Source organism: Nyctibius grandis, chromosome 4 (assembly GCF_013368605.1).
Source record: "Nyctibius grandis isolate bNycGra1 chromosome 4, bNycGra1.pri, whole genome shotgun sequence".
Lineage (NCBI taxonomy): Eukaryota > Metazoa > Chordata > Aves > Nyctibiiformes > Nyctibiidae > Nyctibius > Nyctibius grandis.
In genome coordinates, this window is record NC_090661.1 from 100,906,437 (window position 1) to 100,933,449 (window position 27,013).

Sequence of the window (27,013 nt, forward strand, 5' to 3'; positions counted from 1 at the left end):
ACTCTCCCCAGCACACACATGGATCCCACAAACATAGAGCAGGAAAAGCTTGAGAGATTGTAAAGGAGGTCTCATTAGTACTGATGAGCCATTAAATTTCATCACCACTACTACAGTTCCCAAGTACCAAATTTACACGTGAGAAAGACTGAAATCAGCCACTTCCCAGTCAGCACTACTTCATGTTATTCAACTGTTAATCAACTTAAGTTCTAGCATAGACCAAACTATATTTCTTTTACTTTTCTAAAAGGTGGAAAACATGCTGAAAATGATGCTGGAAGAGATGTATTATCTTCCTTTGATGAAGCAGTCCAAAGCCTAACACAAGTAAATCAGGGATGAAGACAGAACCACTTTGCTATTCAGTTTTGGGTTTCACAGTAAGCTGTTTTCTACCAGTTTAGCTTTCTGACTTAGCTCTTGATGAGAGCCAGCAAACTTCAGAGCCAGTGTGATGGAGTAGTACGAGCTATGCCTTTAGGCAGCAGACAGTCATTAGTCAGCTTAGCTGTGAGATGAAATGTCATCTTTCATTTTTTCATGATTAAAACTAAAAATATGCATTTACCAACAGAATGCAGAACAGAATTAGGCTGTATCTGCAGTGAGACCTAGGTGAATAGTACAGGATCATCTTTCCGAGAGTCATTCCTCCCCTGTTGGTTTGTGAAAAACTAATCCTTGACAATTTTAAATCTTCCCAAACAGTATGCTGCTAATCAGAAGTGACATTAAAATTTGCCTCCTCTGCATGTAGACAAACACATAGTTGCAAACAGACCTCCATGCACAAGGAAGAAGACCCTCAAAGGTGGGCTGACCACTTCAACAGAAATTGCCAACCCAACTGTGCTTATACCCCTTGCAATTAATACCCCTCGCAATTAGTACCCCTCCTCCTCTCACAGCAGTAACTGCGCTGCCCATCACGGAGGGGGTGGGAACAACTGCTCAAGCCTCAGAGTTTATTTGTGAGTCGTCACCCTGCACAGGCTGGTCTCAGTTGGTTCCTAGCCCTCCTCCAGGTTGCACATCTGGGCTAAATACTTGACCTATATAGAGAGCCTGTGACAGGAAATACCTAAAATCAATCCAACTTGGTTTTAAAACCTTTTATAAAGCACAAGTCCCAGTTTTATGGAGACCTGGTGTGTCTGCTCTAGCAGTGAGTTTAGACACTTACACGTTTTGTTTTCTAACATCACATCTGTTGTTATTATTTCATATGAAATAATAAGAGGAATGAATAAAACCAAACACTTCCCATAAAGCACAGAAGTCACGGTAGTGCCTGGAGCTATTGCTCAGACAGTGGTTTCAGAAGAAAGTTGTGTGGTTACAATTAACCTGAACTCAAAGTTTGTGCTCCGTCCCAACCCTGAAAAAGGAATCAGTTTGTATTTTCTAGAGCACAGTAAAAGAAAAAATAAGTCTAGTTGGCTTGTTTGCTTTCAAACAAATCAAATTATTCATTTGATGGATGGCTTTTTGCTTTCAGGTGTCCATTGTCAAAAAGGCAATGGCACATACCATAGTCCACCCATCTCACTTCCCCCTCTACCTGCCCTCGAGCTAGTGATGGAAAAGCCAATTTAGGGAACTAAAAAAAAAATAATTTAAAAAAATGCCCCAAGCCCAAGCAAGCACCAGGATTCTGTCATTTTAAAAGCTCAGTTAATATCTTTTAAATTTTGTGCACTCAGCATTTTCACAAGCCTCTGAGCTTCCTGCCCACAGAAAAAGAAATGTTAAAAATACCGTGAGAAAGACACGGCTCTCGATATTCCTAAGCTGATCGGAGGGGAGAACTGGAGGTTCAGCAGAGAAGCTCTTAACAAGCTCCAGCTCCACGCTACAGAGCGAAGGAGCTGAAGCAGTTCAAGCAAGGTTCAGACAAATATCTCAAAGGGTGGGCACCTCTCCAACTCAAATGACAGAGTGTTCAGAGGTCCTTCCGCCTTATTCCAGCTTCCTACGATCTTGCAGCTTTATGCAGCCCGCAAAAGATTCCCAAAATTCATTCTGTCTAAACAGTTTTTCTGCTTTGTTTAACAATTCAGTCCTGGTCCAGCAAAGGCTCATAATCATAGGCTAAACATTTAGCACGTAGGAGGCTTCACTGATTCAAAGCTAAATGTGTCAGAAGTTTCAAATGATACGAAATGGGAGTTATTAGTGAGTTTAAAGTCGCACGCGTGCATGCCTGCTTGCTCAAGGCTGAAAGCCCAAAGCTCCACACTGAAGGCAATGCACTTACCAGCCTGTGGACCCAATGAGGACTGCTCAGGAAAGCATTCAGATAAACCCTGATTTATACTACTTGCCCAGTGAGGTTTGACATCCTTTGCCTGGAGAAAAGTGTCGTGCTAGCGATAGCCCATGCTGTCACCAAGAGAGCCCTTGTCTTCACTGCAAAACATGAATGTGCTAATGTGAAAAGTGCAGGCAGTGATTTGGGATTTATCATTAACTCAACTGCTGCCTCGGAGAGCCCATCCTCCTTCCCACCCCCAGGAGCTGGGAGTGTTTATTTAGCATAGGTATTGTGCACTCGAAAAGAGGTGGAATAGAGAAAGCTTTGAGGCAAGCTCCCCTGAGCATAAAAAAAAAATCCCCATTTTTCAACTTGTTAACTGGGTGGAAAAAATTCTGATTCAGGATTAATGAACAGAAATATGGAACGGTTTTGCAGAGGAATAGTTCTGTGCTATTTTCTCTCCACTTTTCCAAGAGCTCTGTGGCATTTTAGCTGCATAACTCCATACTAGCATTTTTTAACTATATTTTGAAAAGTTTCCTGTTCTATTCCTCTTGTAAGAGTGTAGGGGCTCGCTCTCAATCAGTCAGTATGATTGCCATTTGACTAGCATTCAAGCATCGAAAAACCCCAAGTGCATATTTGCTGTTTGCCCATCAGCGATGTCAAACAGTTCAGATGTGTCTGCAATATTTTGTATTCCACATGCTACCAGCCTTCGCCATGATTTGGATTATTTAGAAAGCAGACCTATAAGATTTTTTACCCCTCTTTTCATTTAATAGTTTAAAATAACACCGAATGCTTTCAGCTGCTGGTTGAGAGCTTTGCTCTTTGTTCGTTGTGGACCTGAACTATTGCTTGCAAACAGACATCACCTTTTTTTATTGAAGTGTTTTCAGATGCTAAGTAGCAAGCAGTAGTTTTTCAGAAAAATTGAATCAAGAGTATATTACCCCCTCGTATTTTTTTCTCTTTTTAAATAAAGAATTCAGTAATTGAGGCAGAGGACAGCTGCTATACCTTGTGATTTCAGTTACCAGGTACCTCAACACTCGTTCCTCCCAGGATGCAAATTTGGCAACTGAGGAATTTATCCATTTTCTTCTCCGAGCCTCATGCATCCCACCCATCTCTGGGCCTCTGCAGTACTCACTTTCTCAGTATTTTCAAAGGTCTTTGGAAGAACACTCATAGCTTTCAGCCTCTATATATGATCCCCCCATCATCTGTTCCTCTACAAGATGGAAACAAGATTTTCTGGGGCCCCTTTTTGTCACTTACATGTATCTAATGAAATACCTGATGCAAAGGAACTGGACCAAATGTGAGACACTCTTCTGAGGAGCATGCAAGAGTTTTGGACTGCAGTCCTCTGCTGAGATCCAAGAGCATCCAGAGGACCCTGAGGAAAAAGAATATCTGCCAAAGGAGCTGTAAGATATTTTTCTCTTTCTCTTAGCTGGGGTATGTGCTGGACCCTGGCTATGACTGGCCCTGGCTCTTCCTCCTCCCCTCTCCTCTCCTCTCCTCTCCTCTCCTCTCCTCTCCTCTCCTCTCCTCTCCTCTCCTCTCTCCTCTCCTCTCTATATTCACCAGCAGTGTAAGAGCTATTGCCTCACCTTAGGGGAAGCCTCCTGCTCCAGTGACATGCACTGAAGACTGAGGCATGTCCCCACGCTGTTGGGTCACCTGCATCCTGCAGCAGATCTGAGTCCAGATTTACTACGGGAAATTCCAGCCCTGCCTCCAGCTGTGTATATAAGCTATATATAACCCAGACAAAATTCTGGCAGACTTCTCAATGGAATTTTTGCTTGGAATTTAAAGTGGGTAAATAAAGTCCAGTTTAAATACTCTGTGGGATGAAACTGGGTCTATCCTTTGGGTTAGGGTACTTGCCATGCAGCTTGTGATGGCAAATGTTATTCTGTTTCTGAAATGTTTTCTGTAACATAAGCAATTAAGGGGGAAAAGAGAAAAATCATGTTGTCAAAAGCTGAAGTTTTAAGTTCTCCTTTTAGGCAATTACCTATGCAAAGCTGTTTAGCTGAAATCAAAATTTCTACCCTAAGCCAATGACAAATCTTTGGGAAGGTTGAAATCTGGTCCTGTGTTCAAACATCCTCTGTCATGTGTATGGGGCAAACTCATTACACTATTGAAAATTATCTTGGGGAAAAAAAAGAGTGTGTTAAAGCCAAATCTTGCATAAGGAATTGTAATGGTGGTGGTAGGGAGTGCTTACATCCAGATTTGAGATCAGTTCTTCTAAGATACTTTGAAATTTTCCCTTCATTTGACAGATGTTTTAGGAAGGCCCTGACAGTGGAGAGGAGCCACAAACCTGTCATCATAAAACACTGTATCTCTGAAGAGGAGAACATAAAAATACTCTAATTTCTGGGAAAGAATGAGAGAGATGGTTTTCAGTTGCTCCCATTGCAAATACCACCATCTCCCAGCACACCAAAATGATTAACACACTCGGGCAGTTTACAGTAAATCTTGGATGTGTTGGAGGAAGAAGATACTTGGCCTCATTCTGTACTCTCTTGTCAAACATAACTCCCCTTGAAATGGGAGATTTAGCTTTCTCAAGTTCACATGAGGAGACAGGTAAAAGGTAAATCTAGGGACAACGGAGACCACAGACTTCCCGAGCCCCTCCGTAGGCCAAAGAAAACTCTGGAAGTCAAGCAGAGACATTTGGGGCTTCCCCTCAGTTTCCATTTTAGGTCCCAGACAGGAAGATCAATCTTGTAGAGCCAATAAGAAGGGAAATGACAAGAAAACTACTAAATTTGTGATACGTGGGAGTGTGAGGAAGAAATCACCTCCAGGAAGCACTCAAGCCCCATAATCTAGGCAAGCAAATCAGATTTAGGAAGCTCTGTTAGCCATTGTCTGGGTGAGCTATTGAGGTCCAAAAGAAATACAAACAAGCTGAATACAGGACTCTGTGCTTAAGCCAACTGAGTCCCGTTATAGAACAGCTGAACACTGTATCTAGCGTATCCAGTAGTGTCTCTTTGTGGATGGTCAAGATCTGTCTGCCATGTGCTAGCACTCAAAACCAAGCATTTGTCTGTCCACATCTCCTGAACAGATCAGTACGCTGTAAACATGTCCAACACACCAGGCTCTGGGTGGAACATGGCCACCAGGCAAGACATGGAACAGAAAATTTCCCTTTATCTGACTTCAGAAGATTGCCCAGATGGCTAAAGCAATCTCATTGGTGATGTGAATGCACATCTCACAGGGAAAGGTGCTGAACATCAAGCTACGGAGGCACACGTGCTCTCAGCTCATGCTGCAAGAGATACTCCTCTTTTCATAAAGTACAGAAGGGGGTTTGGAGAACAAAGATAGATGAGCGCGGTCTCCAACGTTAGGGCTAGGGGATGAGAAATCTTGCCCTGATGATTATTTTGATATTTGTGTGAACTCACAATGGATGAAATCGAGAAAGATCAACTACAGTTTCAATCACCACTACCAAAACAATCACTACCTTGGCCATATTTCTAAGGACAGGAGCTTCTCTCTTAGATTTTAATCTGTGATCTGGAGCACAAGACCACACCTCTTTCAAAACTTCTGTATTTTTAGAAGTTTACAACTATAAAAATGCACATAACCATTTAATATTGACTTCATGAAGGTTTAAGTTTCATTGTTAGTTGAACTTGGTCCTTAGGAATCAGTCATGTTGATTATAGCAGCATAACACTATTGCCACGTATATTTCTCACATAATACACAAGCAGCCCAAGACTGACATATAATCATGCAAGAAGTCTGTCAGGCTATTCATGCTAAAGAAAAAAAAAAAGATAAAATCCCAAACAGATCTTTAAATGATTAAACAAAAAAACCCCAGCTAAATTAATCAGGTACACTATTCTCTTTAAAAGTAATATTTCCCATATTGCTACATAGAAACTACAGAGTAGACACACTGTGTAGCAGAAAAAAGTAAAAGCAAGCGTAAACTGCCAGTACATGAACTATGTTTAACTTATGTATCCAACAACTTTAATTACATTCCTTGTTTGGACTGTTGGATGCAGCAGCAAATTTGCAAATACAGCATCCTGCTAATGCCTGTGTGAAAGCAGGAGTAGAACTGTATTATTTACTATTATTTACAGACTTGTACATTTGCAGGATTCCCATACTGTAAATAACCAAAGGCAAACAGAAGATTAATACTGTATCCGTGTGCTTTCACTACTAAATCAGATATTCAATTTCACCCATGAGCAATAGTTACTGGAAGTTACTATGGTCTGCTGAAGCTTGCCAACTTTTTTGATATTTTCTGCAATATCAAACCCCAGCAGACCCAGTCTGATGCAGCCCCACGCAGACCGTGTAATGCAGGTTTGGGGCTCACTCATGTGTTGGAATAAGAAATAATTCATTCTTCCTAATCCAAGAGTAAAATGTGTTCCTCCAGCTCTGAGATAGTAGTAGTATCTTATATAATTTTTTACAATACATTCTTGTTAAAATCTACTTTACAGTGTATTGGGCCTGATTCCCATTTATAAGACAGCTCCTTTAAACACCCCTCCAGAATCAGAAAGTCACTTTAAAGCCTCTTTTTGTTTAGAACAATGATGTAGATCACTGTGGAAATAAGGAATGAAACCCTTATCTTTCCTCATCTCCCTTTAACCTATAGTAACACAAATCCGTGCTTTCCAATGCAAGTATGTTAACCACCAGAAGGAAACTATTTCATGTGCCAAAGAGGACTTAGATATCTATCAGCAAACTCACCAGACTCTCCTTTGTAATTTAATTCAAACAGAGATTAAGCTAAACCCAACTACTCCAAAGATGCTTTAAATGATCCCCACCAACTTCCTCTGATGTCTTCATAGGCACTCTGACTCTCAGAGTCACCAGCTGGCATCTCTTCATTCCCCCTCTTGTTTTTCTCATCTATTTTTTTGTTGCCATTTTTAGCTATGGGTAGAAAAGAGAAACGGTTTTCCTTTTACACCTGTCAAGTTGATTTAGTACTGACTGTTGACTGCATGAAGAATAAAACGCCTTGCTCCTCTCTCGTGGTGCTCCATCCCTTCCAGTGCACAGCAGACACCCAGAGTACCCCATTCTTCCCCACACTGGGATGATAAAACCACAGGGGAATGGAATCATAAATGTTTCTTTTGCTGTGCTACAGGCAAATTAGAAATGTATTTCCATCAGAAGTAATGCATTAATATTGCAGTGTATTTCACTAAGAGTTTAATGTAGGTGTTTTTCGTTACTTGGTCAGATATGCAAAAACACCACCAGACACCTTTTGAAGTCAACAGAAATAGCCAGAGGAAGGCTTCCAGGGGAGCTAGGCAAGCCCCTAAAGAGGTAGCTGTGGTGCTTGGTGATCAGCATCATCTGTGGCTCAGGAAAAGAAGTCTCCATCAGGAAAATAATCAGTGTTAGAAAAGCAGCAGTGTTAGATACCTGTCTTGGGGCTGGCCACAGTGACCTCTAAATACCCTTATTCCACTGTCCATACACTTTATTCTCACCTGGACGTGGATAATGTGTTAAGGCAGGTTAGTGAGAAGTAAATTCTACGCTGGAGATGTAACTGCACAGATATGATGGCCATGACCATCCCTGAATGAAATCCCATGCAGAAATGAAGGAAACTCAAATACTGTCTTTGATCCATGGCCTATTGAATTAAACAGGACCAAACTGTCCACTAAAGTAACTCCCAGGGACAGAAAGATTAAAGGTGATTGTTTCTAACATGAGTGATTATTCCTATCACCTCTGTTTTCTCTCAATCAATGTTTGTTTGAGCTGAGTAAAGGCTATGCGGTGTTTTGCATGTGTAATCACTGATTTTTAAAAAATTTTGGCTACATCAGAGCTTTGCGTGTTCCTGTTTTCCTTGAGTACGCAAAAACCTAGTGTTAAAGGCACATATTTATATGTCAGTTTCAAAAAGCCTTGCTTTATAAAACCAGCAGTACCACAAAACATAACCTCACCAGAGGCCTGACAAGAAGACCTGATCTGATGCATCCTTTGCATAAGAACAATACAAACGCAAGCAACCACTATATGTGAATATGACAATCAAATCTGAACTCTGTACCCAGACAACAAATCTTTTGGTAGTCTGCTTTTTACATAGCCAATGAATTGGGCAAGGCTCAAAAATCCCAGGAAGAGAAGGCTCAGACACTGAAAATTCAAGAAATTGGTTCTTCTGCACCATACCTTCCACTACTTCATCTTTTTGACAGATCCTAAGTTCACATAGCTGACAGCAGTCTTCATTCCATAACCAAAAGAAATAAGTGAAATTTGATTGTGAACTATTGGATTGACCTGTCTAGCCAGCTCACTGAACAGAGAATAACATTAAAAACCAAGAATGAATTCAAATAATGAGTGACTGTTAATATGCTGGCATTTCAGGAACAAGTCTAGACTCAAGTTCATACTATTAAAATCTATTCAGTGAAATCATCCCTTTTTTAAAGAGGTATTTTTCTCACCTTAAAAATTAGTTTGAATTCAGAGAAGGCTGCTAGGAGAATCATTGCAGAAAACGGTTTTCTCTGGCATAATCAAATGTGTTTATCCTGATTTTTTTTCCTCATGTTACATTATTCATTGAAGCCATGGGTAAGGAAAGATGCTAATCAAAAAAGTTTGGCCAATTTTGAGGGCATTGCTCATTATTCATACTTAGTCATCTTTTGTCCTCTTTTGTTGTGGCATTCTTTAAAGGACAGGCTCTTAAATGGAATAGCTGAGTTACATTTCATAATTCTACATATTTGTAGAAGTGCAGGGGAGAAAATAGAAGCTGGTAGATGAAAGAAAGCTCATTAAAAGCCACATGTTTTCATCTTTGCTTGTCACATCTGGCACCTAGGATGTGATACAGGTCATATTGAAATTCATGGGATATGCACCTAGGGCCAATGAGTTCATTCTTAAAAGCTGCTAGTATAAGAAGTTTAAGCAAAACCTTTAAAATCATAGTCTACATGCTAGGTCACAGGAGCACTCCACTTTCTCTGGGCTTCTCAGGAACAGAAGCCAGCTATAAGGTTTAAGGGAGAGGATACCAACGGGATAGAAAGCAGCAGCACTGATAATTACCCAGCCTATGTGTAATTCTGTGCTTATTTCTTCTTAGTTCCTATATGAGTCATTTATCACTGAACAGCCTCCCCTTGAATACCAGCCCATGGACGCAGTCATCCCCCAACCTTCATGTTGCCCTCTGATTCAGTTCTCTGACCCAAAAGCCTGTTTCCTGTTCCCCCTGAATCTCTTCTGAATTTCCACCTCCCTCCCCATTTCCCTTCACACCTTTCACTCTGAGCTCCCTGACACGCTGCCGAAAGCCACTGCTGGCTCTGCTCCCTGCCCGACCCAGGCCAGTTGCACGCCCCATCTGGCTTTCGTCCCTTGTGTTCCACTCAAAGGCGCCTTGCCAATGTTTCTCATGACTTCTTCCTAGACAGAGCTCTGAGGCATTGCCCCGTTTTTCAACATGCCAGCAAAGTTCAACACACTGGACTTGGAATGTCTTTGGAAAACTTTGACTTTGATGACTCCCTTTGCTCCTAGACTTCCTTCTAACTCTCTAGGAATGCCTTCAGCCTGCCTGTCTGTTTTCTCCTCCCTTTCCATCTTTGCTCTAGCTACTCCCATCCAAACCCACAATTGACAAGCCATGCTGATTCACAGGCCACCTTTTCCTTCTATGTTTCCTTCTGTTCTAGCTGGAAACCTGGTGTATCTTGGTGACCTCTTCTTAAGTGTTTTCAGCTACCAGTTCAATGCCTTATATATCATCCTCTCATATCTTCTTACTAGTGAACAAATTCATCATTTGAATGCCAGTAACACCATAAACTTGTCATGTTTTTAACTTCACATCCTCTACAGGTCTTCATCACCATTTTGCAACAAAATCTTTCCACTCTTTCCTAACATCTCTATGATTCATCTTTTCCCCTTCATTCACTCATTGATCTCTCTCTAAGTCTTCATTTTCTCATATCTTGACAAACGCCTCAATTAATGTATTATCAGTCTATTTTTATACATTCACATTCTTTCTGCAAGATAATTTTCATAGTTGCTTGCATTGGCCATTTTATCCTCTTTTTGCCTTCCCTCACTGATTCCTCTTCAGACACGGGGTCCACTGAGCGCCTGACCCATCCAAGAGATTCCTGTGCCCTACATAAATTAAAAAAAAAACCACAAACCAAAACCCTTAAGAATTACATTGTTGAACAAGTGGCAACATTACACAAAAATAAACAAATATGGGGCAAGTAAACAGAGATGCATCTGAAGAGTTTCATCAAGCCTGGGGAAAGCAACAGATAAGACAAAGGAAATCATGTCTACTACACAGACAGATATGCTGGACTGCACAGAGATCAAACGCTGGAAGACCAGTGAAATACAAAAATGTGCACTAAAACCCTTTCTGAGCGCTACCGTATAAATAAACACCACTCTCTTATTTTCTAAAGGCAGTCAGAATTGAGGTATGGCCAGAATAAGAACTACTCTAACAAGTAATTTGTAAATCCAATCAAAATAATTATAGATTTAATTGTGGCAGATTTGGGTGCAATAGGACTCACAGTGGGAACTGTTCAGTCATGACCCAAAGCTATGTGCAACACTGAGCAGTGTTCGTGGGGACCTCAGCCCCATAAACCTCTCAGTGGTGAAGTTTTGCCCAAAGCCTCTGTAGGGGTCTGCCCCACAGATGGTAGCTGAGAAACCGTATATTAAACTCTATTAAAGGCCTCATAAAAGAAAAACATTGACGTTAACAAGACTGTTTCCACAGATTTGAATGTGCTTTGGACAGAGGCCTAAACAAACAAGTATGTAATTAGAAAATGGAAATATGTATACACAGAAACCTGTCAATCCAACTGTTTACCTTCCGAAGATGACCTAGTACCAGTTCATTTATGAGTCATTTAAAGGGCAAGGAAGCAGGCTGATATTTTTAACTTTTATCTGAATCAAGTATTGCAAATATTGATTCTAATAATACTTTTTAAAGAAAACAACATTGCAACCCCACTGACATCAATAGGATTTCTTCCTACATTAATATTTCACAGATTGAAAATATCTATATTCTCACCACCTTCAGTAATTAGCTTAAATAAATCGAGCCCATGTCATCTGTTATGTGTCGTGTCCTTCAGACTGCTATGTTCGATTGCAACTTTGATCCAAAGCTGGGGCTGATCAGTACCAGCTGCTCAGCCAAAGGGCAGATCACACGTTCCTGTTCCTCCGTTTTCTTCATCCCAGCTCCCAGCCAGGCTATTGTTTGTTACAACTAATTAATCCCGCATGCCCTGGCTGCCAGCGAGCCTCACAAAAAAGCAAATTTTTGTATTTACTGCATGTCCAATAAATTAATTCCAGTTCCAGATATATGTATAAACACATAAATGTATACATATATACACATCACACGTATTTACGCAGCCAGATTTATAGTTACTATTCATGGGTATCTGTTTGGCAACTGCTGTTGTTATTTCTAGCTATCCTCTTAACAGGGTAAATGTGAGAAATTATAGGTATGTATTATTATTTAGGCACTTCTGTGAGGGGCCAGATTTTCAGATCTTCATACCAAAGTGATCCCAGGTGACATGGTGACATGGCATTAAGCATTGGTGTCACCGCACTGGCAGGACCTGGTCCGTGCCTGCCTTTGGGAGAGGAAAAAGGAGAAATTTCAAATATTATAGCCAGAACTTTTAACACTGCCTGCAGTTAAAATTGCTTGACACTTCCTGCTAAAAACCTCCTGTTTTCACGCACATCTTTAACAAACAGTAATAATTCTCTTTGCTGGGTGTTTGCCTTAGGGCTTATTATGGCTATTTCAGTTAAAATAGTTCAGCTGCTTCCAAGGAAATACATTGCATTTTCCCATATTAAAGTAAGCCTAACAGCCAGTTTGTTGAGTTGGTGTCAAGCCTCCATGGGCTGGAGCAAGGAGCAAAGGTTTGGTGGAGGGGATCAGTTGTTTGTTGTACATCTGGCTTTTTTTTTTTTTCCAAAGCTCATAGGCTTTAAAACCTCTTTTTGCACGTGGCTGGTGAAAGGTTGGAGCTTGGTAGCTCAGCTGTGTCACAAAAGCACAAGCCTGCTGTGGACGGAGGGACTGAGCTATTTCCAGCTGCTTTTGTTGGTGCATCACGAGCCTCTCCCGTGCTCCCTGTGACCTGGTGCTTGGCCTTGCCAAGGAAGAGAAGGCGGCTGAGGAAGGACCTCACCTGACTGAATGCAGAAATAAAACAACTCCCTGGACTCAGCGTGTCAGGTAGGGTGGAAAGTAAAAAGCAGTAAATTAGAAGATGAATCCTGCACAGGTCAATTTGTTGGCAGACAATGGAATGTTTTCCAGGGAAGGTTTGAGGAGGTCTTTTTTTCCCTATATAGAAAAATGAATGTGATTCCATTTGTAAACTCAAACATTCTTAGGAAATAACCAGACTCTGCCTGCCTGTAAGACCTCAGTGTGCTCCCCTGGTAGGTCACCAGTGTAATGTAGTTTGAATTTTGTGCTGCTGTGTCTACAGTGCACAAACCAAACCAGATTTAGAAAGGATGAGTGTTGCACAATGAAGGAGGTCTGTTATCCGTGTGGCTGCTGCCTTCTCTGCACCTGTAAGGTGCTCAGTGCAGCGGGTGGGGAACAAGGAAAATGTCTGTCTGTACAGATAAATGAACATTTCCCTCACAGATTGCATGCTATCCTCATCGCTGTCATGGTGCTCCGTGTTTGGTGGAGTATGTGTGATGTCATGGTGCCGGGGAAATTGGGAAAAAGCCAACAGGGAAGGTGAAAGCAGAGCTGAACTGCAGAACACCCCACTGCAGGCTGGAAATCTGTGTTGTCTCAACCACACTAAAGGAGAACAAGCCTGGCACCTAATTAGGGAGATTTAAAAATCCTTGTGTTGCCCATGATTAGATAATAAAGCTAATAAGCCAGTCCTTAAGATGGCCCAGGCAGTATCTTCTGCTCAGGAAGCTGCTGGTGTCTGAGGGAAGCTACAGGCACAGATGTCTTGTTGTCTCTGCTTCCTGGGACTGGGTATATTTGCTGTCACCTGTGATTTCTGCCATGAGTTACACCAGCAGTCCAGACTGCCTGCCCTACAAGTGGTTTTCCAGATTTCAGAAATGGTATTTTCTCATCAATATTATAAAAGCTCAGATCTCTGCTAATGAAAGGCTAATTAATTTCTGTTAGTGTTAAATTGAAAATACTTGTTTGCTATCTGCTAGATGTAACTGGGAAAAGCTAATGTCCCTCTACAACCCTTGATCCTCCGTTTTGTTGTTTTGCATGTTTTAAGGGTTCTAAATTGCAAACTTTGTGCCATATGCTCCAGCTGTTAACGTTAAAAGTTTCCTTCTGAAGTAAAGGGGAGTGCAGCTGTAGGGGAGTGGGGTTTGGCCCCAAATTTTACAACTCTGAAGTTCATCACATGGGCCAAACTCCCTCCTAAGTGTCCCAAACCAGTAAAGCACCTACCACACATTTAGGAAACACAGAAAGAAATGACTCTTCTTTCAGGGTAGTGCAATTAGCTCTTAATAGGAACAACTGGATGGTAAAAGCTGATCAAGTTTCTGCAAACTTAAATACTCGCATATTTTCATAAAATTAAATGCAGAAAATGGAGTTAAGGGTGACCTTTTTAAAGACATTTTTGTTGCTGTTTAATTCTTTATTTTACAGGTCAATAATTAAATTGAGCTTGTTATGGCTTAGTCTTTTACAGGAAGATCTTTGTTTACATATCTTTCTCTGGAGTTCTGTAAGATGAAATCTCAAAGAAATTCACAGGTTTATAAGTAAAATTAAATCAGGAACCTCTTTTAGATTAAAATGACAAGGGATAAAGTAAGGTGTCACCATATATAATCAGCTTTTACTACAGAATCTGTCTCTCTCCTTTTGCTTATAGAACAGCAGCTTAAATGGCAAGCCAGTTGTCAAGTGTAATTAAGAAGTAAAAGATCACATACTAGCTAGAGTGCAGCATAATTAGTACATTAGCACTCTAAAATCTCTTTACTTGATGAGGAAAGGGTTAAAAAGCATATAAAAGTTCTGCAGATCTGTTCTGTGAGGTATGAAAAATTAATGTGTTGTCATCATCATCACATTAATTGTTATTATTGCCAAGAGTGCCGTTAACTGGATATTCATTAACGTTAAAAGTCACAGTCAGCATGAGATTCAGCAGACTCCAAGCTCTGAAGGAGGAGGTGGAAAGTTACCTGGTGGAGTTTCAAGAATGGATTTCCCCTTTTTGCTGCTTTTCTTCGGTTTTAACTCTTTCCTGCTCGGTTTGAACCCTGGGTGCTCCTGTGTCTCTGCAGCATGGACAGGTCCTTCCCCTCCAGGTTGCTCCGTGAAAGGAAAAAACTCTTCACCGGGATAAGGAAAGGAATAGTAATGATCCCTGTTGCTAATCTCCTGCAGGTAGTAATCCTGATCGTCCAGGGGTACAGCCCGGGATACGTCCCCCAGTAACGCCAGCCCAAGGGTGCAGAGAGCGAGGCAGAGCCGAGAAGAACGTGAGCCTTTCTTGTTAGGGGCGATCATTATCGTTTGCTTTTGCAGAAATCTCCCCTGCAAGTCCCAGAACTTTATTTGGAAACAGAGAAAACGGAGAGCCTTGGCAGCCGGCGAACCCCCCCGTCCCCAGGAGACGCGGAGGGCTGGAGGAGCCCGGCTGCGAGCAGTGCCTCGGCTTTGGGCTGGGTTCACCGAAGTTGTGAGGGCTGCGGAGGGAGGGGGCAGGACGAGGGTGCATGTGATCCTCGGGCTCACCAGCCAGACAGACGGACAAGCGCTCCGCAGGCGTTGGGCAGGTGGGATCTCCAGAGATTAACTCGCTGCTTTTCCTCTCCTGCCTTTCAACTTTGTGTTGTTGCTGCTGCTTTCTTCCGAAAACAGAGTTACAAGACAGTTTTAGCTAAACCCCCTAACAGTTTCTTTAGTCTTTCCGCACGCAGCTGATCCAAGGGAGCATTTATTCAAAGAAAAGTAAACTTGGCAGCCAGCCTTCGCATCCCAGCCTGTGCACAAAAGTGTTTTGCTCCCTCAGGAGATGCCGTGCGGATGGGGTGGGAGCCAGGGATGAACCCTGCCTGCGGCTGGCGGGGTGCTTCTGCCTGTGCTTCGACCCTGGATATATGTGCAGACACGTGTGACGTGGGTCTTGTGGCAAATAATCCTCATTCCGTATATGTTGTGCTATATTCCCTTTCATGGTAACTTTTTTTTTTAGCTTTTACAAATGTAGGGTCTCTTTCCAATCTCAGCCTGCCTTGTTTATATTAGTTTATATATATAAAACTTATATATAGTTTGTTTATAACTTAGTTTATATATATATTTATATATATGTATATTAAAAAGTTATATATAACTAATATAACTCAACATACAGCATGTGCCAATGTACAAGAGGCTTCTCCTAGGGTATATGGAAGCTCCCTGGACTCAGCCCAGCTAAAACCAGGAAGGACATGTGCTATCAGTGGCCCTTTTTCTCACTCTTTTTGGAACAATCCTGACTTTTGTTCTGTCCGAAACATCCTCTGAATAGATTAGGATGTCTTGTGCTGGGAGCTGCACACATGCAACCCAGTGTCGCTAATGAAATCAATTTGTCTGAGAATAGAGTCTTATCTTTCATCTTTGTCATACCTCTGAAATAACCTTCAGTGCTGAAGGAACCGTGCAGCAGTTGGCTCACATGAAATATGAATTCTTACTCCCATGTTGAAAATATCAGCTTATATTTTCATCATGTATATTGTATTTCGTGCCATTGTCCAGTCAGCTGGGAAAAAGTATTACATCTATTACCCCACTCTTTATTCTGCCTTTGCAATCACATTTCGTGTGTGTTTCTCATAACTTTAATACCATAATAAACATAATATCATATCTCAGTTCCTATATTTTTTGATATATTTTGTTTCCGGACTGAGAGTGATCCAGTCCCATATATGGGATGGGATGATAATGATCATTCTTGCTTTCTTAGTCACTATCCCAAAAGCAATTCAGTGACTATATTGTGTTTGTTGTCCTTCCTTTTAGAGAAATTAAAATGTTTTCACTAGCAGTTCTATTTCATCCTGAAAACTATGACTTTGTCTATTTTAAATATAGGAATTTTCATTTTCTAAAACTAGAATAAAATATACTTTGCTTTTTCAGTGCTTTACTGAATTATATATTTTTTTAAAAAAAAATCATTTGATGAAAAACTGCTTCCCATCAAACTTTTCAGACAGTTTTACCTGGAATAGATGGCTTTGTCACCTTTGGCACCGCATGTGCAGTGATGGGGTGCAGTGTGGGAGCTAAGACCCACTGGATATGGTGTGTGAAACAGACTGCTTGTTCTCTGTACTCAGTGGCAGGCTGAACAACCTGGATATCCCGTCTTAGTGATTTCACAGATGTTCTTACTTTGGTTTCCCTTTCCAAAGTATCCAGTCCTCTCCTCCCTTGGTCCTAACTTCTGTAGCACAAGCTACAGCAAATGAGTAAAATTTTGTTGCCATTTGCAGCAGAGTCAGTCTTTTGCAAATATTGTGGACATTCATATATTTAGAGAAGTAATAAAAAAATAGGCTTTTCCATGGCATCATTAATGACCTACTTTTTCGGTAACTAAAGGATCTTTAGCTGCAAATTATTATTTAACTCATTGCAGTGGTTGAAGAAGGATACATAGAAACAGAAGAGGATTTACATTTCCAAGCATAACAAGAAATATTTTCATAAAATAGTGTCAAGTGTACATTGATTAAAGACCTGAGGATTGCAGTTTGTGGGAAATTTACATTATTTACTTTTGGCAACTTTACATGTGTACGTTTCAATAATGTATGTATGTAAACATGTATTTTCTATCCCATACAATACCTTTTCTGTAAAAAGACAACTGTGTGGGCTTTTTTTTTTAATTTATCCTATATATTATAACAATGTGTCATATTGGATTTGGCCCTCTTTAATAGGTGAGTATGCATAGTAGCTGTATATATGTAGATGCATGACTATAGCTGCATATAGCATAGCAGCAAAAATATTCTCCTGCCAATATCAGACCTGTATTTATTCAATACATGTGAAAAAATATATTCAAGTGACATAAATATCCACCCAAAATATTACCCAGATCACCCATCACAATAACATATTATTAATGTATCCAACAACTCATTGCTGTATGTTCATGTTAAGTGAGGTGTTGGTGGTAAAATTAGGGGCCAAATCATGTGCCAGCAGTGCTTTGTCTTATTCTTTCATCTTGCCCCTAATAATTTCTGAATTTGCTGGCAGATCACGAGCAAATACATCAAAGAAGTGAAGATCTCAGTGAAGCTGCCGTGCATTGCAGTTAGCTGAGAGTCCCTGCAAGGGCCTCCTCACCAAGTGATCTGAGGTGAAAGGCCACCACACGAGCTTGCACATTGCTGGGAAGAGGAGAAGCTGTGCCTGAGTGTGCCTCTGGGGACACCTGAGCCAGAAGAGGAGGTTGGTGAGCAATTTTCAGTCAGCCACGAGGATGTACCTAGCAGGACACAGCGAGGGACTCGAGGAGCAGCAGGTTTGCTTGCACACCTCCACTTCTGCAGGTAAGAACTTTGCAGAACTTCAAGCAGTGCCATACCTGCTCCTTCGCCTCCTGCACTCACCACAGATAACTCTCTCTTTTCTCTCTGTGTATACTTACCTTAAATTCACCCAAATGTACTTATCAATATCTATTCCTGGGTATCAACCTGTGCCAATAACCAGCTCTCCTATATTTAATTCTCTCAAATTCTGGTACTCTCTGTGGGTATGGGTATGGATGCACTGCTGCTCCTTCCTGACCCACCTCTGGTTTTGGGATGTGCACACATCCAGCCAGCTGGAACCACACAAAAGTCTGTCTCTAGGCAGAATTTCGGTCTTCCTCACTGTAAGGTGTTTTTATGATTTTTTTTCTCTCTGTCAGCATCCTAGAAACATACAACTTACAGGAAAGGAGATGTTTTTTCTTCTTAGAGTGGCATGGGAGTATTAAGTTCACTGAAGGCTCAGATGTTTTTGGCCTAAGGGCTGTTCCTTATTTTTGCCTGTGAAGTATCACAATCGCTTTTAAAAGCTTGCAGTTGATGTGGAAGGAGATAAAGCAAACTAATATTTTTGTAGAACAACTGTTAAATAGCATTATCCTCCCCTCCTGAACCAACGCCAGCCATAATGTGTAAGTCATTCTGCACTTTGCTTTAAATCTTTGTCCTGCTGAAGTGAAACACAACATGCTGTTATCTGCAAACAAGCAGGGCTTTCCCCCTCTGTTCCCAATAAGTATTTATTTGAAAGACGATGGTTTACCCTTGAAGCTGAGTTAACACTTCTCAAGTTGTGTATTTTGAGCCAGTTTCAACAATACCCCTGGAAAAAGATGCACTCCCAGCTCCCCCTCACCCCTTGCCGCAGGCAAAAAGTTATCTTTAGCCTGGTTAGTCCCTGTGTCACCCCTCAGCTGGAGATGCTGGAGGTTTGAACCACCCTTTCCAGTCCTTCTTACGCCTCGAGATGGTGTTTCCCAGCTCTTATCTCACATATACCATTTTGACAACGTATGGCTTTAGTGGAACTAATGGTTTGTGTTTGGGAGAGCTGGGCTCTACATGTCGTGCTCTTCTCCCACCTCTGCAGCCTTGTTTCTCCCTATCTGGTTGTAACAACCATAACTTCATGAAGTTCAGATTCAGGAATGCATTTTTACTGAAGAGAGGTAGAGTTTTATGCGTAAGCACTGTCCTGATTCAAGATCTTAACTTGTTTTTATACTACACGATCAATGATCACACTTTTATGCTTAATTCAACTTCAAACTGCTTGGTGACTCCTGCAACTTCTCCTTTGGAATATGTGCATCATTTTTTTAATTGGAGAAAAGCTTTGTGGTTGGAAAGAAAAGATGAAGAAATAGGCATCCCTCTTTCTTCGCCATTCCACGGTAACTTTCTGAGGTAGCACATAAGGTTTCTATATGCCTTGGCAACCAAACAACACTAAAAATAACTTTCCTTCTGAACAGCAGTAAAGTTTCTGTTCCTTTGTACTTCAGAGCTGTAGTAAATCATGGAGCACAGAACGGAGCAAGAAAATAGAATTACACTTTTTAAACAGTCATTTTCTTTTCCGCATAAAGCATTTATCCCCGCTTTCAACAAGGTCAAACCATCTCAGAGGAAATGGAAACCTAAAACTGACATTGGGAAATACAAAGTAAACTGCGTTTAACATTTATGCGTCTCTTAGATGCCTGTTTCTTACATGTGTGACAGAGACAGATACTAGCTAGCTGTCCTTGTGCTTACCTGCGTGCATCCCTGGGGAGTCCAGGCGTTTAAAAGCCCATTTGCACTTGTTAATAAGGCAGATACTTGAGAGAGTGGCTCTTACTGCAAAAACGACTGGAAACAAAACCAAGCTCTCATACGGAGACATTTTACTCATTTTTAAGAGACATTTGACTTTAAAGGGAATGTCACTATTTTACCAGGTGAGTGGTACCAAAAATATGCAGGATCTTAACATTTGCCTCTGAGCATATCAAATCATGATACAAAATATGAGTGAGTCTAAAGAGCAGCCAGTTATGCTCCCCTCCCTCATGAGCAGGCTGCTGTTTCCTTTAGGAAAACAGTTTTTAAAATAAACAGATGACATTAATGAAGGCAATTATTTCCTTTAGCAATTGCTTATTTGAACTGGTTAGAAATGCAGCGTGAACCCTGACTGGGGAAATTAACCCAGTGTATTCTCTCTAACTTTCCTCGTAAGAACAACATGACCTTCAGGTAATCATTCAGCGTATTGCCTTTGTGCTTGTGTCTGAAGAAGGAGCTCGGATTGCCATGGAAACAAAAGTTCCTTGTTCTCTTATACTTCCCTGTGCTGTGATATCATTTTCACTATATGAACCCTTTTCTTAGCAAGAAATCGAATTCTGGGATTTTCATGTTTCGAGCATCCTAAAGTCATCATCTTAGGTGACGGCTGAGTTCATGGCAGAAATGCTTTGAATGTGGAGCAAAGACTGCACCCATCATCATTATTATTTAGAGATATTTAGATCAGATACATCTGCATCAGTCTGCTTCTGCTGGAGAAATGAAAAATCTCTACCTACTCCTTTCCAGTTTTCTTTACTTTTTCCTTTTGTGATGAACAGATGAGAAGAAACAGCATTTTAAGAAAGACAACGTTAACCAGTGACATAAACAAAGCCAAAAAGAATTTCTGTCATTTTTGCAAAGAATGCAATAGTTTTGGGGTTTTTCTTTATGATGGGAACTACATTTCTTCCTGCCCGAGAATGCCTGGAGATTTTATGTTGACAACACATTGCCCTGGCATTTGGCAGTCACTGCTGGATCAAAGCCAGCAGGATTATAGCTAGGAAAGGGACTGAAGAGACAGCCTTGTGACTAAAAAAATCTGTAATGCTAGCAGTACAAAAAGGAGAACTAATAATGTTTTTTTCTAATACTATTTATTTTTGGTTGATTTATTAGCATTAGAAAGACTTTAGGTCTGCATTATTTCAGAGTTTTTTGCATTGTTTAAAAATTGGAAAATTTTTATGTGCATTTTATTTTAACTGTAAGACTGAGCCAGCATTAAGACAACAGAGATGACTGGATGACAGTAGTTTTATGGGACAGTTGGAGAAAATGGGATGAAATGTCCCCGCCGTGCACACAGCCAGGCTGTGGGTGATGTGCGGCTGGAACGTCTTTTGGTTTGCTTGTATGAAAACAGCCACTTCCAGCAAATTCCCATGGACATCACCTACCTGCCAACATTTGAATTTCAAAAAGTAATGACTCTCACATTTCAGTCTGGTATTTCCTGGACCAAAATTGCTGTATATGTGCCACGCCGAGTGTGAGCTGTATGTTTAACACATCCCAGGCAGCAGCAGGGAAATGCAATGAGGAGTTTGTCTGAAACTTACTCAAGGGACGTTTTTTTCCTGGGATTTCTTCAATATCCACAGCTTAAGTGTAGCCTGAGAAGTCATGGACAAAAGTCCGGTGGGAACTGAAGATGACACATCAGTGTAGTAGTCTTTGTCATGCGAAATGCAATAGAGCTGGCAAATGCAACGTCATCAGAGAGCAGTCCTTAAAATGTCTGTATTTAAGGATTGCTTTTTAAAGACAACAGCAAGGAATCATTCCTTTCACATACAAATAGTATTCATGGCTGTGATTCATTTGGGGTAATAAATGCATAATGTGTTACTTCCATATGATAACTTTGTCTTTGTGTAGTTTATGTCTAAATCTGAACACATTCTTTCTAATTTAATGAAGTTTCATTACTTATTGCTAATGTACTTGTTTGAAGGTGAGGAGAGCTGATTTTGTTTATCTTCATAATCACATGTTCTTGACAATACGCTGTAAGTACCTTCCACAACCCATGCACTTATTAAAACAGTAGAAATGCAAGAATTTATGGGAAAGAACAGCTCTGAAATGAGTTTTCACTTGTCATGCAGAAGGCATCAAAGATTCATGTCAGACTTACATTACCGGATATGCCAATATAATTTCACAGCTGTGTAATAAACTTGTTTGGATTTGACTTAGAGCCATTAAAAAGGGGCTTGTGCCAGCATGTTGGATAAAGCTATATGAAAGGTGAAGTGATAGGCTCTAAAGACTCAGTGAAGCTTTAAGGCTATGCAGATGTTTACTAATAGATAACATAACATAAATGATAATGTTCCAGAGAGTTTTTTGCCATCTCATATCACAAATGCCCAATTGTTTGAAATATGCTAATGTATTTCTCCACATAGGTCCTTGGCACTAATTCTGCCAAGGAAGCAGGATGGTGAAAATTGCCTTGCGTTTTTAAATCTAACTTAAGTATTTAGTTTCCAAAACTCATAGAATAGCTTAGGTTGAAAGAACCTTTGGGAGACCAGCATCTCCCTTTTTAATCCCCTTTGTATGTTTAAACTATAAGATCTCTAAGGCAGAGTTTATTTCTCACAGTGTGGTTGTATAACCCCCTCGCTAATGGGATCAACACTGTTAGAGATATTATTGACTTCAACAGAGTTATATCACAAAGAGTATCATTAACATTTGGGTTACTGAATTTGAGTTTTGGAAATATTGAAAGTTAGCCAAATACCCCCCACAGTGCAGTTCAGATTGGTTTTGCTTGCTTTATACTGGTTATGGCAAACACAGTCCAAGTAAAATACCCTGGCTGCACTTGGGGCCAGATAAACTTGTCAGCTGAGTAGGGAGTAATTTCCAGAAGCATCCATCAGGACTTAAACAGCTTATCTCAGAAATAATGATAATAATATTTTTTAAAGGAAATCACTTGTGACTAATAGTAGGAAGAACTGCTGTCTCCATTGCAACAGTATTCAGACAAGTGAGTCTCTTATTTCTTATAACTGGATTGATAACAAAACTGGTACAAAGCGATTTCAAAATTCTCCTGGCATTTTTAAGGATGCTGTTACTGCTTATGACCTTCTTTTCCTCTCCTGCCCATGGTCCCTATGCGTTTGCCTTGTGATGGGCCTCCTCTTCTTTGGCCATGAGGTTGTATGCCATTGACCCCAGCGCATCAGGGGAGAGGCTGAGCATGGAGGGCTGGCAGAGCAAGGACCACGTTGCTTCTCCAGATGGTGAAGTGTTACAGAGTCAAGCAGGCTCCCCGACGCTTCGGTGTCACTTTCCCAGGTTTTAATACAAATATTGCTACCTTCACACTTGTGATTGTGTTCTGCGTCATCACTCCTTTCTGCTTCTCAGTGGCCACAGTCTCAGGGCTCCATTTCATGGGAAACCTCAGAAGATTAGCAGCAGTTTTGGAATGAGATCAGCAGACCTCCTGCAGAGCTGGCAACCTAGGGAATGGGACATCTGCAGACCTGAGCCTTGAGGTTGGCCTGATATTTATGTAGGCATAACACTGCACCATGATTATCTTCCCCATTTAGTTTCACAGGTGATTTGAAGCCATATTAAATATGATGCTCTTTTTTCTGAATATAAACAAGCATTTTCAAATGCATTCATCATCTGTATTTCATTCACTTCGGACAAAATCCCGGCAGAAACTCACAAGAGGATCCAGATCATTTGCAGGGAACATTACCGAAGGCCTCTTTGCCAGCAAACGAGGAAAAATAAAAACTTAAGCTTCTCGCTCTCCAGAGAACTCCATCATGCACTCATATATTTTGATTATTTAGTGCTGAGTGACCGCTTTAGGTTTTAAGGGTATTTTACATGTATTTTAAATGAGATTACAGTCATATGAGGTCATGATGTTTTATAAATTGTAGAAGTCACTTGCAAACACTCATCTGAAAACTGTGATTATATAAAAAATATCACACCCTTCCTATATATCTGGATTACCTCCAACAAATTCAAACTGCCAAGGGTGTTACAGAAGCATCATTTTTCTATCCTTATTCCCTGAAACCCCACAGAAGATAATTTATTTATTAAAGTCCTTGGAAATGCCTGTCCCATTGTATTGCACTGTCACCAGGCTGTCTATATGCTTGTCTTCCCAGACGTCTGTCCATCTGCAGTGCTCTCATCGCTAGCAGTGCTGAAATCCCTGATGGAACTAGTTCGAACTGAATGGAAAAATCAAAATCGCAAATAAATACCCTTCACATAATATGAAAATTGGCTGAATAGTGAAAACATGGCCAAATTAGTAAGCCCCGAGATGGAAAATTGCACTGTGAATTTGAGGATTTTCTGTTCTATTTAGCTACTGATTTCTCAACATACAGATAGCTTCAGACCAACTCAAGCACATGAATCTCCTTGCCAAGATGGTAGTTTGGGGGTCTGAAACTGCTATTTCTCACCAACATTTCTGGTGTGGGATTTCCACACCCCTCACAGGCTAACAGGCAGGGGAGGAGGGCAGACTGCCGACAGCTCTTCCTGAGTGAGCTTCCGGACATGTAGGCAGCACATCACCAAACAGAAGGGAGATTTATAGGCATATTTGATTTAAATCACATATATTCACCTTAAGTGCAGAGGAAAAAGGGAACTTCACTCACAATACCTGTCCTACCAGTGAAGTTGCCATTGTGGAATTCAGGTTGCAGCTAAGAACTTCTGGGATTTTTAACAGCTGTGAGTATGTGTCATGATTGGTTTCATAAACTAATATGAATATCATCTTTGGCAGCAGATCATCTTCCCTGAATTTTTACGATGAGCCAAGCTGTCAGCCACTTCCTTCTTTAATCCCAGTTACAATTATTTTGGTTCTTGATTCAGCAGGTGCTTTGCTTTGAGACCTTGGTGAGTACTGTTGGAGCAGGGTGGGAAAGTCCATCCCTGTCCTGAGCCCCTTGGTGATCTGTGAACACGGGTGAAGGGCTCTGAGCCGTAAGGAGAATGCTCAGGTAGACATGAGGTTCATCAGTGATTATCTCCCTTACATGCCCGTACACCTCCTCACGTGTCTCAGCAATTCACTGCAGGCAGTGTTAGTTATTCAAGACACTCAAGAAACTGCTCAGACAAGCTAAGGGTTTTCCAGTGTCATATTTTCCTGTATGAAACGCTCCATGTAATGAGCCTTCCCATATCCACAAACATCTACTGCCTTCAGGGCTGCACGGTGAACTATGTCTAAGCAACCTGAGGGCCAGCACAGCAGGGAAGAAAGATGTGACATGCCTAGAAAGTTTTCTTCTGCTGTAGCAGATGTATCTTCACCTTGGTTTTGAAAAATTAGCTTCAAAAGTTCGGGTCAGCTGGAGGATCACTTACAGCTACTTTCTACATGGTTTGCTTCTAACTGTGATCCATCATACATACCAGACTAATGGATTACACTGCAGCAACTTTAGCTTCATCTTCCTTTATCTTGGAAAATCTGGGTAATGGTATTAAGTGTATTTTTCCGTAAATAACTTGTATGAGGAGGCCAACCTTGTAAGTGCAATGGAAAATATTTTTTTTTTTGCTGTTTCACCCAATCATGTGTAAATTCCTCCTGCCTACTTGTCTAAGACTGTGACAAAAGAAAAAATACTTAAAAGGCAATGTTGAATATGCCCTGGAAAACACCAGAAGCTTAAAACAAAACAGTAGGGTAGAGAAAGACAGAGTAAGACACAGTAAATTCCAGACAGACAGACAAATTCCAGAGATAATCATTAATCTGGAAAAAAATCCTTGCAATTTCTAAGATTATTGGAAGTGGATGTAGTTGCTATTGATTTAAACTTTCTAGTATTTAAATACTTACTCCTGCATAAATAGCATTTCCCTTGCCCATGTACCACAGCGACAGCCGAAGTGAACCACGTGCGGGGATCCAGATGCAAACAGCAGCCTCATCCCGCCTGTGACCTGCCGGAATGCGAATTCCGCTGGCTACAAACCTTGTACAAACATCACTCCCAGCTCTAATTTACAACTATTTTCTTTTCAAAAAAGCTCTAATGAGATGGTGTTTACAGAGACCCATCAGAGGTGCTGGAAGCCCCGCGGCCAGTGGTGTAGCCCTGCCCCGCGGTGCTCAGGCATGCAGCCAGCTCCCGGCTCCATCAGGCCAAAAAGACTTTCTTCAGGCCACATCAATTAACCATCCCTTGAATTTCTATCTCAATTCCTTTTCAGGCAGCTCAGTTATTTTGTAGCTTGGCCCTTAATGCCCGTGCCAGTATTTCACGTGGCTCCTTACTCCATTTATTACAGTGTCGGTGTTCTCAGCGCCCCAAATTTTTCCAATAGTTGTTTTTGCTAAGAAAAAAGGATGAAACCAGAAGGTTTTATTATCAGGTCAACAGCAATCTATTGAGGTAACACTGCCTTTACAGACAGACATTTCTGCTTGGTCTGTCAGTCTCTTTCATTACCTTGTCAGAAAATAAATGTCTGTGCTATAAAGAAAGGTTTAAAATGGGACAGTCGTGATTGTGGTCTCTTCGGAGTGGACTGCAATTGTGCTTCTATAAATAAACTATCAAAAGCTATTAATTCTGGAGAATCAGAAGTGCACGTTCATCTTTAAACAGATAAGGAGCAATACTGCACTCTTTCAAAATCAGATTCAGGACTCAAGGGAGAGGAAAACTTTTTTCCCCCTCTAAGTTTCTCCCTTTCCCCCAGGCACAGAAGAGCTCCTTGTATATTTTCCCTTCGTCCAGCTGCTTTGCACTAGCAACAACACATGGTCCAGCCACGAGCACAGAAAGCTGAGGAATAGCAGAGCTGAGCGTTGCTTTGAACTCTGGCACTGACTTGCTGTGTGAACCTGACCATGTTGCTTAATCTTTCTGTAACTCACTTCCTCTGTTTATTCCTCTTGGAAAAAGTGCATTTTTCTGCAGCTGATAAGAGCTATTAGCACCATTCACTTGTACTTTCATGTGTGTTTGTATATTGAACACAAGTTAAATATTATCAGATAATTTTGTTTTTGAAAATGTATAATAGGAACGATAATTAATAAGTTGACTAGGAATGCTGCTCCACCATCCTAACAAGCAGAAGGCAGGAAAAATCTTGGCATCTGTTCAAATAGTGTCACCTGGCTGCAGTCAGGTCTCCAAATTATTTCTT

The 27,013-nt window shown here is 40.9% G+C and overlaps 1 protein-coding gene across 1 annotated transcript in view; it reads right to left on the minus strand.

Annotated features, from left to right (window-relative positions):
• The window catches only part of CPXM2 (carboxypeptidase X, M14 family member 2), an 86,950-nt gene extending 61,164 nt beyond the window's left edge, over positions 1-25,786 (minus strand). The window contains exons 1-2 of the mRNA XM_068397463.1: positions 25,729-25,786; positions 14,609-15,115 (exon numbers count right to left, since the gene is read on the minus strand). Coding sequence (XP_068253564.1) covers positions 14,609-15,115; positions 25,729-25,786 — 565 coding nt within the window. The remainder of the gene's footprint in view (positions 1-14,608; positions 15,116-25,728) is intronic.
• Between the last annotated feature and the right edge of the window lie 1,227 nt (positions 25,787-27,013).